This window comes from Rhinoraja longicauda, chromosome 5 (assembly GCF_053455715.1).
Source record: "Rhinoraja longicauda isolate Sanriku21f chromosome 5, sRhiLon1.1, whole genome shotgun sequence".
In the NCBI taxonomy this organism is placed as follows: Eukaryota; Metazoa; Chordata; class Chondrichthyes; order Rajiformes; family Arhynchobatidae; genus Rhinoraja; species Rhinoraja longicauda.
In genome coordinates, this window is record NC_135957.1 from 37288568 (window position 1) to 37301086 (window position 12519).

At 40.2% G+C, this 12519-nt stretch overlaps 1 protein-coding gene across 2 annotated transcripts in view; it reads left to right on the forward strand.

The window, feature by feature from the left end:
- The window catches only part of pla2g7 (phospholipase A2, group VII (platelet-activating factor acetylhydrolase, plasma)), a 54572-nt gene that overhangs the window by 3295 nt on the left and 38758 nt on the right, over positions 1 to 12519 (forward strand). For both annotated transcript variants that reach the window (XM_078400112.1, XM_078400113.1), the window contains exons 2-4: positions 2795 to 2911; positions 5450 to 5600; positions 9250 to 9343. In XM_078400112.1, the coding sequence (XP_078256238.1) occupies positions 2816 to 2911; positions 5450 to 5600; positions 9250 to 9343 (341 nt within the window). In that variant the 5' untranslated portion in view covers positions 2795 to 2815. The remainder of the gene's footprint in view (positions 1 to 2794; positions 2912 to 5449; positions 5601 to 9249; positions 9344 to 12519) is intronic.

A 12519-nucleotide genomic window follows, 5' to 3' on the forward strand; every position in this document is an offset into this window, starting at 1 on the left:
ATTCAAGGTGAGAGGGGAAAGATTTTAAAGACTTTTGGACATTTATATAACATCTATATACATAGGAAGTGTTTAGAAGTAAATGGATTAATCATGGGTAAATGGGACTTGCTTAGATGGACACTTGTTGACATGGATGAGTAGGGCCAAAGGGCCTGTTTCCGTGCTGAATGGCAGATATTAACTCTATGCCAAAAGATTTTGTGGCACTGGGAAGTTTATGTTGAAGATTTCCAGAGGGACTTTCTCCCACTGTATATTGCTAACGGAAGAAGGAGTGACTGGTTCTGTCAAAGACTGCAGACAAGTCCAGCAAATTGTCTGGATTGGCACAATTCCAAAGATTGTTGTTCGTGTTTCAGTGCTGTGGAGAGACAAAAGATGTTGAGACTGCAACGGTGCAGGTATATTTGGGGTGGATGGGGAGAAGCAAGGGAGAACATGATCAGCAAATTTCAGATGTGAGTTGTAAGAAAGGTGGCATGGATTTGGAATGACAGTATTTTCAAAGACTTTAAAGAGATCCAGCATCTGTAATCTCCTGTATCTCCATAGATTGGTAAACGTTGATATTCAAAAGGATCTGGGTGTCCATGTACATAAGTCAATGAAATTTAATGTGGATACTGCAAGCAATTATGAAGGCAAACAATAGACAATAGGTGCAGGAGTAGGCCATTCGGCCCTTCGAGCCAGCACCGCCATTCAAGTTGATCATAGCTGATCATTCTCAATCAGTACCCCGTTCCTGCTTTCTCCACATACCCCCTGACTCCGCTATCCTTAAGAGCTCTATCTAGCTCTCTCTTGAATGTATTCAGAGAATTGGCCTCCACTGCCCTCTGAGGCAGAAAATTCCACAGATTCACAACTCTCTGACAAAAAAGTTTTTCCTCATCTCTGTTCTAAATGGCCTACCCCTTATTCTTAAACTGTGGCCCCTGGTTCTGGACTCCCCCAACATTGGGAACATGTTTCCTGCCTCTAACATGTCCAACCCCTTAATAATCTTATACGTTTCGATAAGATCCCCTCTCATCCATCTAAATTCAAGTGTATACAAACCTAGTCGCTCCAGTCTTTCAACATATGACAGTCCCGCCATTCCGGGAATTAACCTAGTAAACCTACGCTGCACGCCCTCAATAGCAAACAATACATTGGACTCGATTGTAAAGTGATCTAAGTATAGGCATAAAGATGTGTTACTACAATTGTGCAGAGTCAATATTCAATCCTAGGTGGAGTATTGTACACAATTTATCTTTACTTCTAAAACTGGATGTTTTTGTCAAAGTCCGTAGTGAAGATTGGCCAGTCTGGTCCCTGGGGTAGCAGGTCAGTCATGTGCTAAAGATTATGTAGACTAGACCTACTATCCAAAGCTCAGCAAACATTGTCTGCCAGGGCCATCTTGGACACCATCGGTGTGGTTTGTGAGCAGCAACTAGGCTGCAGACAGTGCAACAGCAGACCCCTTCGATCGACAACTCTGCGGACATCTGATAAATCCTGCCACTTGACAGCTTTTTCCGCCACTTCTAAATATCCCTTATGATTAAAAGCATTTAGAAACTATTGAAATTCACCAAATTAAAAATTCAGAAACTTGGAAATGTTGATTGTGCTTTTAAATACATTCATGTTAAAATACCTTTCTTTTTAAAAAATTACACCTTTTTAAATGAAGGCTAGTAACTCCATTCAAATGCTTGGATCTTATACATTAGCTATTGCAGGGCCTTCAGCTTTCCACCAGGTAACTTGTATATAACAGCCACGCGTTTCAAAGATGAGGAACTTTCCCTGGACTTGGTCTGATGTCCAGTATATTCTATACTTTTGTGCTGCTATGTGCAAGTGGGTGCCTTGTCTTCTGACACTCAAGTACCTTTCCATTCTCTACAAGGAAACTGGAACACCCAGAGAAAATCCACGCGGTCACAGGGAGAACATACAAACTGCACAGGCAGCACCCATAGTCAGGATCGAACCCAGGTCTTTGGCGCTGTAAGGCAGCAAATCTACCACTGCGCCACCCTGGAAGGATCCTGACCCGAAACATCGCCTATCATTCCCAATACAGATGCTGCCCGACTGAGTTACTCCAGTATCTTGTGTTTTGCTCAAAATTCTAGTAATTGCAATTCCTTTTATCTCCAAGACGTATACATTTATTGTCCGTCCTTCATTGGCATTTTGTCGAAATCCTGGAATTGTCTTCCCAAGCGCAATGTGGGATTGCAGGAGTTCAAGTAGATGGCTCAACACTCCCTTCTCAATGGCAACACATGCTGGCCTTGTCAGTGATTGTAAGATATTACGGTAGTGGCAAGTAGACAGAAATAAAGGCAGGTTTTCAGACAAGCTGTTGCTAGTGTGGATCTTCTTTACAAAAGTGCACTGCACACACTTACATATTCATGAGACTGATAAGATAATGAATATATCACATGACACAAATCACACCATCTGGTACTCGGTTCTTAAGGGTACAGTTACCATTATATACTTACACTGATGCACAGACTGAAAAATAAAAATAATTCAGATTGGTGTTCAATGGAATTGTTGGGTAGCCATCAGTATATCATGATGCTTTGAATGACTTAATCAGAAAAATTCACCTTCCATATTTTAAATGGAGCAATTGATGAAACTAGGGAAAGCCAATAATATAATTCCAATATACATATTGCTACAATTAGTGAATTGGAATGAGTTATTGTTTCATGGGGATGTTAATGTAGTGCCATAACTAATGCACCTAATTTTAAAACTTTTTATCTTACAGGTTTTTATAATTAAGCGGAACATGGGACATGGTGGGAGTCATAGTCTGGGGATTCCTTCTGGGAAAGGGCCACATCTTGTTGGATGTATAGATATTATGACTGATCACACAATTCAGGTAAGGAGTAATCCCAGATGTGAAAGACAAATGAGACATGACAGTCTCAAAACATAGAAACTTAATTAAATATAAAAAAATATTTCTGTCAGATGCAGGAAAAGTATATGTATAATTATGTCTATTGTGCCTTTTTGATGGGCGCAATTCAGGGAGTACTCCAGCCACTGGGTGGGTGAGATGGCCTTCCCAGTGGCTGACAGCAGGGAAGCTCCTCTGAAGTTACTGCAATCGGATTGTGGAAACCTGGAACTGCAGATGCTGGCTCACACAAAATGATCGGGCCAGGAAACATCAACTATCCATGTTCTCCAGAGTTGCTGATTGACCCGCTGAGTTGTTCCAACACTTTGTGTTCTTTTTTGCAATCAGATTGTCTTCATTCTTGGAAGTGATTGAATTTCTGGTGTTTCTGATGTTCTCTGACACATCAGAAGTGAGCCTTCATAACGAGTGTTGAAGAACTATTCAGTCTTGAGTGGCATTGCAGCTGAACCCCATGTCCAGATATCAGAATTCTTTATTTTCCATCTATTTTGTCTTGAGTGTCTAATTATCTTATGCACCACAAACAGAATAATGAAATTCTTACTTGTCGCAGCATGTTGCACTTAAAACCATAATAAAATAATATTTACTTCCCAATCAGTCATTTTTCTGGTATGGTTATATCAAAATTCTTATTTCCTTCAGATGAAATGTTGAGAAAATAAACTTAATAAACATTTAACAATTAGTGATTTGTACACATTGATTTTAATCAATCCAGATTAATGTCATCAAATAGACATTGACTTAGGCCCTAAAATGTTCTCTTTCCCTTGTGCCTCTTCTAAAGAAATTATACCAGTTTTAATGTATCAATTGACATCCTGGCTGAAATTTGTCATCCTGCCAGCAAGGATCACATCAACTGAAAGAGATTTTCATGTAGTTCAGTCCACCGCCAACCTTTGCCTCTCAGAGTTTGTGATGCTGAACATTTAATTTAATCTTAGGATCAACATCAAAGAAAAAGTACTGTTAAACCTACGGTTGCTCAAGGCTTGAATCACATCTGCAAAAATGGCATCATTCTATGTCTTCAGGAATCATGGAATAATTGTGACAAAGATGGAGGTCATCAGTCCCATTACCATTGCCATACACCGGAACTTTGGTGGAACAATTCCATAATTTCTCGTCTTTTGCTCCGCTTCTGAAGTCAAATTGATTATTTTTCTTCCAGTGCCACTCTGATTCCTTGTTGTAACCCCTGATTAACCCCTCTCATATTCTTGTAAACTATAAATTCCAGATAAATAATTAATCTCTGTGTAATAAACAAATTTTAAAAATTACTTATGCCCCAATGCAATCCCCCCACCCCATACCGCTGTGAATATGCAATCCCCCCACCCCATACCGCTGTGAATATGCAATCCCCCCACCCCATACCGCTGTGAATAACTTTAAATATTTTCTCTCTAGCCCTTGATTTCCCCAGAGCTGTCCAATAACAGTTCCAGTGAATATTGATTTTTATTTTTCCCCCTCTAATCCCATCATGATATTGTGAAATTCTGTTCTGGCAAACTTCTTTGCTCTAATTCTCTCAATGAAACGTGATCCCTGGAACCTTCTCTCAGATTTTTGTGTGTTTCCCCTTGAGAGTGGTTACCAGAATTTGATGCAATACTTCATTTGTGACCTAACCTATCTTGGATAAAGATTTGTAGGAAAATAACAGCAGATGCTGGTACAAATCAAAGGTATCACAAAATGCTGGAGCAACTCAGCAGGTCATGCAGCATCTTCTTCAGACTGAAGAAGGGTCTCGACCTGATTCACTTCTTCCTAGATGCTGCCTGACCTGCTGAGTTACTCCTACATTTTGAATAAAGATTTGCTATGATGTCTCCACTCTTGTACAGTTGCAATTATAACTCCTGCTTTTGCACTCATAGAATCACACTGCACGGAAACAGGTTATTTTGTTCATTTGCCATCAATTGCCAACCATCGCGCATCTATTTATTCTAATTCAATTTTTCCTCTGGCATCCCATCGACTCCTTCCCTCTGATTCTCCTGGCACCTAAATATACAAGGGGCAATTTTAGGCAGCCAATTCATGTATCAATCAGCAAGTCTTCTGCATTTGAGAGGAAACCGCAGCACTCTTCATGAATTCTGGCTGGCTGTCAGCTCCCAGGGACACCTGGAGTCAGGATCAGTCAGGCCTCTAGATCTATGAAGCAGCAGTCTTGACTTCTGCGCTACTCTCATTTCAATCTTTTGTTCTTCTGAAATCAAAAGTAATGAAATATGTGGATTTTTAGATTAATGGAATGAAAAGCTAACCATTTGTCAAGGGTCAAGAATATTTAGTGGTCATATGTGTTGACAACGGAACAATGGATGTTATGTTCTACATTTATGGGCTTCATACAATGTCCTTCAGCTGAACTCTTTATTTTCTTTGTCCTGATGTGTTACTTATCTTCTGACTTCAAAGCTGCTGTATGTTGGTGCTCCATATTCCTCCTTTTCCCAACAGGGAAGTTTCTTGCGCCTGTACTACCCGTGTGTTCATCGTGAAAAGCATCAACAGCCACTGTGGATTCCCAGACGCGAATATTACAATGGACTTGCTGATTTTCTTAAACACAACAGAAAATCTGCAGATTATATTTTAAAGCATATGTATGGTAAGAAATATTTTCCGCAACATGTTGATATCCATGTTTCTTGAAGACCAGTACTTGCATGTAAATCTTTGTAGTTTTTAGTTTTAGAGATATAGCGCGGAAACTGGCTCTTCGACCCATCGAGTCCACACCAACCAGCGATCCCCGCACATTAACACTATCCTATTCACACATTAGGGTCAATTTTTACACATACCAAACCAATTAACCTACAAACCTGTACATCTTTGGAGTGTGGGAGGAAACCGAAGATCTTAGAGAAAACCCACACGGTCACGGGGAGAATGTACAAACTCCGTACAGACAGCAACTGTAGTCAGGATCGAAACCCAGGTCTCTGGCGCTGCAAGTGCTGTAAGGCAGCAACTCTACCGCTGCGCCCCTTGGTTGGTTGATTGGTTGGCACCCGTGTGAATTGCCTATTACCAAGGGCCTAAATCTGAGCAGCATTCTGGGAGACACAGAAGGCTGCAGATGCTGGAATCTGAACCAACAAACAATTTGCTTGAGGAACTCCAGCAGGTCGAGCAGCATCTGGGGATAGAAAGAAACAGTAGACTCTTTGGGACTGAGTCCTAATGCATGGTTTTGACACGAATCGTCGACCATTCCTTCCCACCCACAAATGCTGCTCAACCCTATGGGATCGAAGATAGAAATTAAATGCTGGAGTAAATCCGTTGAGGTGTAAGATGCTCAAGCAAAATATGAGGTGCTGTTCCTCCAATTTATGCTAGACCTCACTCTGACAGTGGAGGAGGCCAGGGACAGAAAGGCCAGTATAGGAATGGGAGGGGGAGTTATAGTATTTAGCAACCAGGAGATCAAGTAAGTTTAGGTGGACTTAGCAGGGTGTTCAGCGACACGATCACTGAGCCTGCGCTTGATCTTGCCGATATATAGGATTCCACACCTGGAACAGTGGATACAGTAGATGAGGTTGGAGGAGGTGCAATTGAACATCTGCCTCACCTGAAAAGACTTCGGGTCCTTGGACGGAGTTGAGGGAGGTATGAATATTGACTTCCCTAACTTCGTAACCCTTGGTTTCCCTCTCTCTCCATCCCTCCCTCATCTGAGTTCTCCGACCAGCCTGACTGTCCCTCTGATTACATTTTTATCTCTATACTTTGTCACCTTCCCCAAGCTAACAATGATCTATTCTACATTTTCCTTTGATCTACTTTGATGTCTCATTTACACACTTTACCCTTCCTTCTCTCTGTCTCCCTCTCCCCCGACTCGGTCTCAAGAAGGGTCTTGACTTGAAAAATCACCCATTTCTTCTATCCAGACATACCGAAAGAACCACTGTGCCTGGGACAGTCAATACAAACTAACTGGCAAAACATCACAAACTAACTAACTCATTATTTCCGGCAGTTTTCTTACAGCAGTTTTATTGATCTTGAAGGATCAACCCTTTGAACCCTGTACGTAGTTAATGATTGGTCAGAACTTTTCCATATGCTGTTTAAAATTCTCCGAAGGCAGGAAACTCAGGGACGAATGATGCCTGCAGCTTTCTGATTACAGTCATACAGCATGGAAACAGGCCCTCTAGCTTTTCTTCGTATTTCATCTTTTCTCCCCGTATTGGCTTTTTAGTTACCCTCTGTTGTTCTTTAAAAGTTTCCCAATCCTCTGGCTTCCCACTAATCTTTGCTAGGTTATACGCCTACTCTTTTAGTTTTATACTGTCCTTGACTTCCCTTGTCAGCCACGGTCACCTCTTTCTCCTCCTAGAATCTTTCTTCCTCTTTGGAATGTAAAGATCCTGCATCTTCCGGATTATTCCCAGAAATTCCACCCAGATTATTTTATTCGTTGTACCTTTCATTTGAGTTTAGAAATTACAATAACACAATGCAGTGGCTAACTCTACAACCTGCATGACTAAATTATCAGATTAACCCAAGGCCATCTTGTTGTTCTTCTGCTCAGTAGTCCAGTAGTGTGCGCCTTCTGGTAACTTCTGGTAACTGACCAACCTGCCTTTTCCTAAATGCAAAGTTTTCATAGATGAGGTATTTGTAAATTAAGAATTTAAGTTTGTGTATTTGTAGCCAGCTTGATGGTCATTCTAATGACGTACATCCTGTGTGGCGACTGAGCAGGTCATTTGTTCCTGGCTGCCTTAATAGGATGAAAGCATTTATGTTTAAGGCCAGATTCTGCTGACCGTTATCCACAGTCTCCATGGTTTTTCTTTGTTCTCCATTCCCATTTGTGTAACCTTAACTGCAGACTGCAAATCATGCTTTGAGGTCCAAAGTCTCTGTCCCTCTGTGTTCAACCTTGAACTCACACAGATTTGGGTCGGATCTTTCTCATGTCTTTTGCACAAAAGATACCTGATCGAAAAGTAAGTTACACCTCGCATGATAAATGCATTGTACACATAAAGGTATGCTGCATGTTTTTCCTTCACACCAATTTTGCTATCACTATACCTTCTATCCCAGTTTGACTGTGCCATCATTATTTGATTTTCATAAAGCCATGAAACGTCCGATTTTAGTGAACATGTGCATTGTCATTAAGAAAACACCATTCTGTCCAACTGTTCCCACGCATAAATGTTTTAATGAGAGAAGTTCTAGGTTTATCTTCACTTGAATATTGTCAAAGGCATCCAGAGCTGAATGCAGACTAGTTTGCTACTGGCCTATGGACCCAAACCAAAGAGTTTCAAAAATGAAATGGATGGTGAAAGCTAAATGGAAAATGTGTTTATTTCTCCAGCAATTCCTTTAACATGCAGTCTCTTTTAATATTTTATTATAACGCCCTTTTGTTGCTGACTGCTTGATGGTACTGCAGCGTGGTCAGATTTTGGGTCTCAGCCACAAAACAAGCTTGTAATACTACCGTCTACCACCTTTAATGTTGTTTTGAGTTAAATTAATTCTTGACAGAGACATGTAGATAGAGAGTAATAGTTGGTTGAAGGGTCAGGAGACGAGGACATAGCATAAAATTGATTGGCAATGGAGCAAAAAATGACATGAGGAATTTTTAGCTGTAAATGGACACTTTGACACTTCCCAGGAAAATAGTGGAGGCCAATTCATTCATGAAGTTCAACAAGGAATTGCCGAATTATTTAAAGAAAAACAAAAAATGCAGGTCTGTAAGATAATGACAGGCTTTTAGAGTCAGAATCATCTCAATAGTTAAATTACTCTTTCCCACACTTTTACTGTTCTTAAATTATTAAGTCAGCTGCTGGCTCTTGTACTCGTAACCTGCGATTCTTTTGCTGAAAACTCACTGTAGTAGTTGCTGAACACCTGTCCAGACCTCCATTTTAATCTGTTTTACACCTGTTATGATAAATCAGCTAATTTCAAACCATTCTTATTTGAAAAGTATTTGAAAAGTTGACCAAATCACATTGCTAAACATCACCAAGCTACTAGTATTTTTTTTAGTTTTCGAACTATTACCGTAGTTGGATTATGTGGAAAACAAGGATGCAGATCTATAAATATTGAGATAAAGCAAAAGGTTTTAAATCCAAAGTTATTGCTAGTGACAGAAGATAAAAATTTGTTTAAATTTGCATTCTACCAAAGGAGAGTTGACATAACATTCCAACACTGGCTTTATTTTTGCAATAGAATTTAAATGTATGTTTTCTTACCAGGGTCATACAGAGTTCCTGTTGAATGGGATGCTCCATTTAAATCAGATGGAAAATATCCCCTGGTAATCTTCTCCCATGGCCTTGGAGCTTTCAGGTAAAATTATTTACATTTTAAGATCATTGATAATCATTGTGTTTTTTTTAAGAGAGGTTTCTTCATTCAACACCAGAATAGACATTAATACCGAAAGAGCAATTGCATTCTGTGGTTCACCTAATGATCTTTAGTTATTCCCCTGACACTCATTCAATAGAAGTATTTAAAATTTCTATTCCTTTTCATCAACATCCTCTTTGCGATCCATTGCAGATAATTTCTAATTTTCTTTAAATGCTCATTGTTGTTTTCAGTTTTGAACCTGATCTCATGGTCATTTTAGACAATAGACAATAGGTGCAGGAGTAGGCCATTCAGCCCTTCGAGCCAGCACCGCCATTCAATGCGATCATGGCTGATCACTCTCAATCTAGGGGCTGGAGGATGAAGTGCAGGCCTAGGATGACTGCGTCATCCACCAATCTATTGGCCCTGTATGCAAACTGCAGAGGGTCATTAGACAATAGACAATAGGTGCAGGAGTAGGCCATTCAGCCCTTCGAGCCAGCACCGCCATTCAATGCGATCATGGCTGATCACTCTCAATCAGTACCCCGTTCCTGCCTTCTCCCCATACCCCCTCACTCCGCTATCCTTAAGAGCTCTATCCAGCTCTCTCTTGAAAGCATCCAACGAACTGGCCTCCACTGCCTTCTGAGGCAGAGATTTCCACACGTTCACCACTCTCTGACTGAAAAAGTTCTTCCTCATCTCCGTTCTAAATGGCCTACCCCTTATTCTTAAACTGTGGCCCCTTGTTCTGGACTCCCCCAACATTGGGAACATGTTTCCTGCCTCTAATGTGTCCAATCCCCTAATTATCTTATACGTTTCAATAAGATCCCCCCTCATCCTAAATTCCAGTGTATACAAGCCTAATTGCTCCAGCCTTTCAACATACGACAGTCCCGCCATTCCGGGAATCAACCTAGTGAACCTACGCTGCACGCCCTCAATAGCAAGAATATCCTTCCTCAAATTTGGAGACCAAAACTGCACACAGTTCTCCAGGTGCGGTCTCACCAGGGCCCGGTACAACTGTAGAAGGACCTCTTTGCTCCTATACTCAACTCCTCTTGTTACGAAGGCCAACATTCCATTGGCTTTCTTCACTTCCTGCTGTACCTGCATGCTTCCTTTCAGTGACTGAAATATAGCTTTCCCACTATATTTGCATGCATTCATGTTCACTTGTAGTAATAGTCTCTCCACTTAATGGAAAGTCACTCCGCTGTTTAGAAGTGTTGTTTTTAATGTGTATGCTTTAGTAAGCCACACTTGTATCCCACAGTTTGCTGTGAGCAGCAGTAATTAAAAAAATACTGGTGAGTATATGTGTGTTTATCATGTCATAAGATCGTAAATGACAGGAGTAGAATTAGGCCATTCGGCCCATCAAGTCTACTCTGCCATTCAATCATGGCTGATCTATCTGTCCTTCCTAACCCCGTTCTCCTGCTGTCTCCTCATAACCTCTGACACCCGCATTAATCAAGATTCAAGTCTATACGATTTATAGTTACCCACCATGGGGGAAAGGGAAAATCTGCCCACCGGCGACCTTCCTAATTAAATGAAATGTCAAGTCAAAATTCACAAAGCAAGCCGGTTTTAATGTTTTGCCTGACCGGATGATGGAAACAGATTAAATTGATGATTTCAAAAGGGAATTAGATCAGAAGAAAATAAGAATTCTGGGGCTACGGGACAAGCTGGGTGTAACATTAGCTATCTCATTGTTACAGAGAGCTGCTGCAGACTCAAAGGGTATACTTATTTCCTTCTGAGCTGTTAGTATTCTAAGAAGTACTGGGGAAGAGAAGGATCAAACTCCATTTTTCAGCAATGTTGGTTTTTAGGCCACTATGCATAGCACTTATTTGAATTGCTAAAATGATGAAGCAATGAAACAATTTGGGTGAAGAACATTTTATTCTGCAACATCTATTTCCCTCAACACTTTCCCTTTAGAAAACTACTATTGGGTTCATATAGATTGCAGCCACACCTCCCAGTTACACTCTCCCACTGACAGCTTTAATGTTTCAAAGAGCTTTTGGGAACTCTGCCAATTGAGTTCTATTGAGCAAATCTCTACCACAGTGTATACACAGAAATATGTCCAATGCTTAACAAATCTATCTTGTTTTTGCCTCTTGCTCAACCCATCCTGATTCTGTGGTTGCTGCATTCCAACCCACTGCATTCAACTTTTTCCCAACATTGTATCCAACTGCAACCTTTGTTATTCCCTACCTCATTTCATTTAATTGTGCTTTGCCCAATTAAATCACAGTTGACCTCTGCTCTGAACAGAAACCAGTATCTGTTTTGTGATGTATCCGAGGACACAAAATTAGAGGTGATGCAAAACAATTTGATGAAGTGCCATATATTAAATTTAGTTCCAATCACATTACACTGCACCTAGTTTCTATTCTTGTGCACTTTCGGTAGTTATACAACATTTCATGCTTTGGATAAAATTCTTATTCACAATAAGAAAAGTAGGTAGTAAAATAACATTTTATATTTTTACTATTTTCTCATTAAGAATTCCTTCCCCAATGCTGTCTCATTTCTGAGGACAAGGGGAATGATAACATTCACTTTAAAATGTCTCCTCCCAAATTCTTCATTAGATGATATGACTATTCCTTTGTTCTTTATTGTACATATATTATTGGTATTGGTTTATTATTGTGTACAGTGACACAGTGGAAAAACTTTGTTTTGTATGCCACCCAGTCAAATCATATCATGCATGAATACAATAATAACCATGCACAAGTGCGTCAGTGATACAAAGTAAAATATAAAAAGTACAGAATATAGTGTTGCAGCCGCAGAGAAAATACAGGGTTTTTTAAAAAAAAGCAATGGCTGCAATAAGGTAGGTTGGGGGATCAGATCTATGTCTTTCGTTTATGAGAGGTCTGGTCAGTAGTCTGATAAAAACTGGGAAGAGGTTGTTTCAAGTTTTTTGTATATTCTGTACAATGGGAGGGATGTGAGCAGTCCTTGAGAATATCTTAAACATTTTAAATTTTTTCTAGTTAGTTGTATTCATGTAGATGTGCCATGCACAATGCCAAGAATGGTGCAGTAGCATGATGAGGCATTATTAAAGCAACATTCTGTCATTAGGAATTTATAGGGTCATTCAGATATTC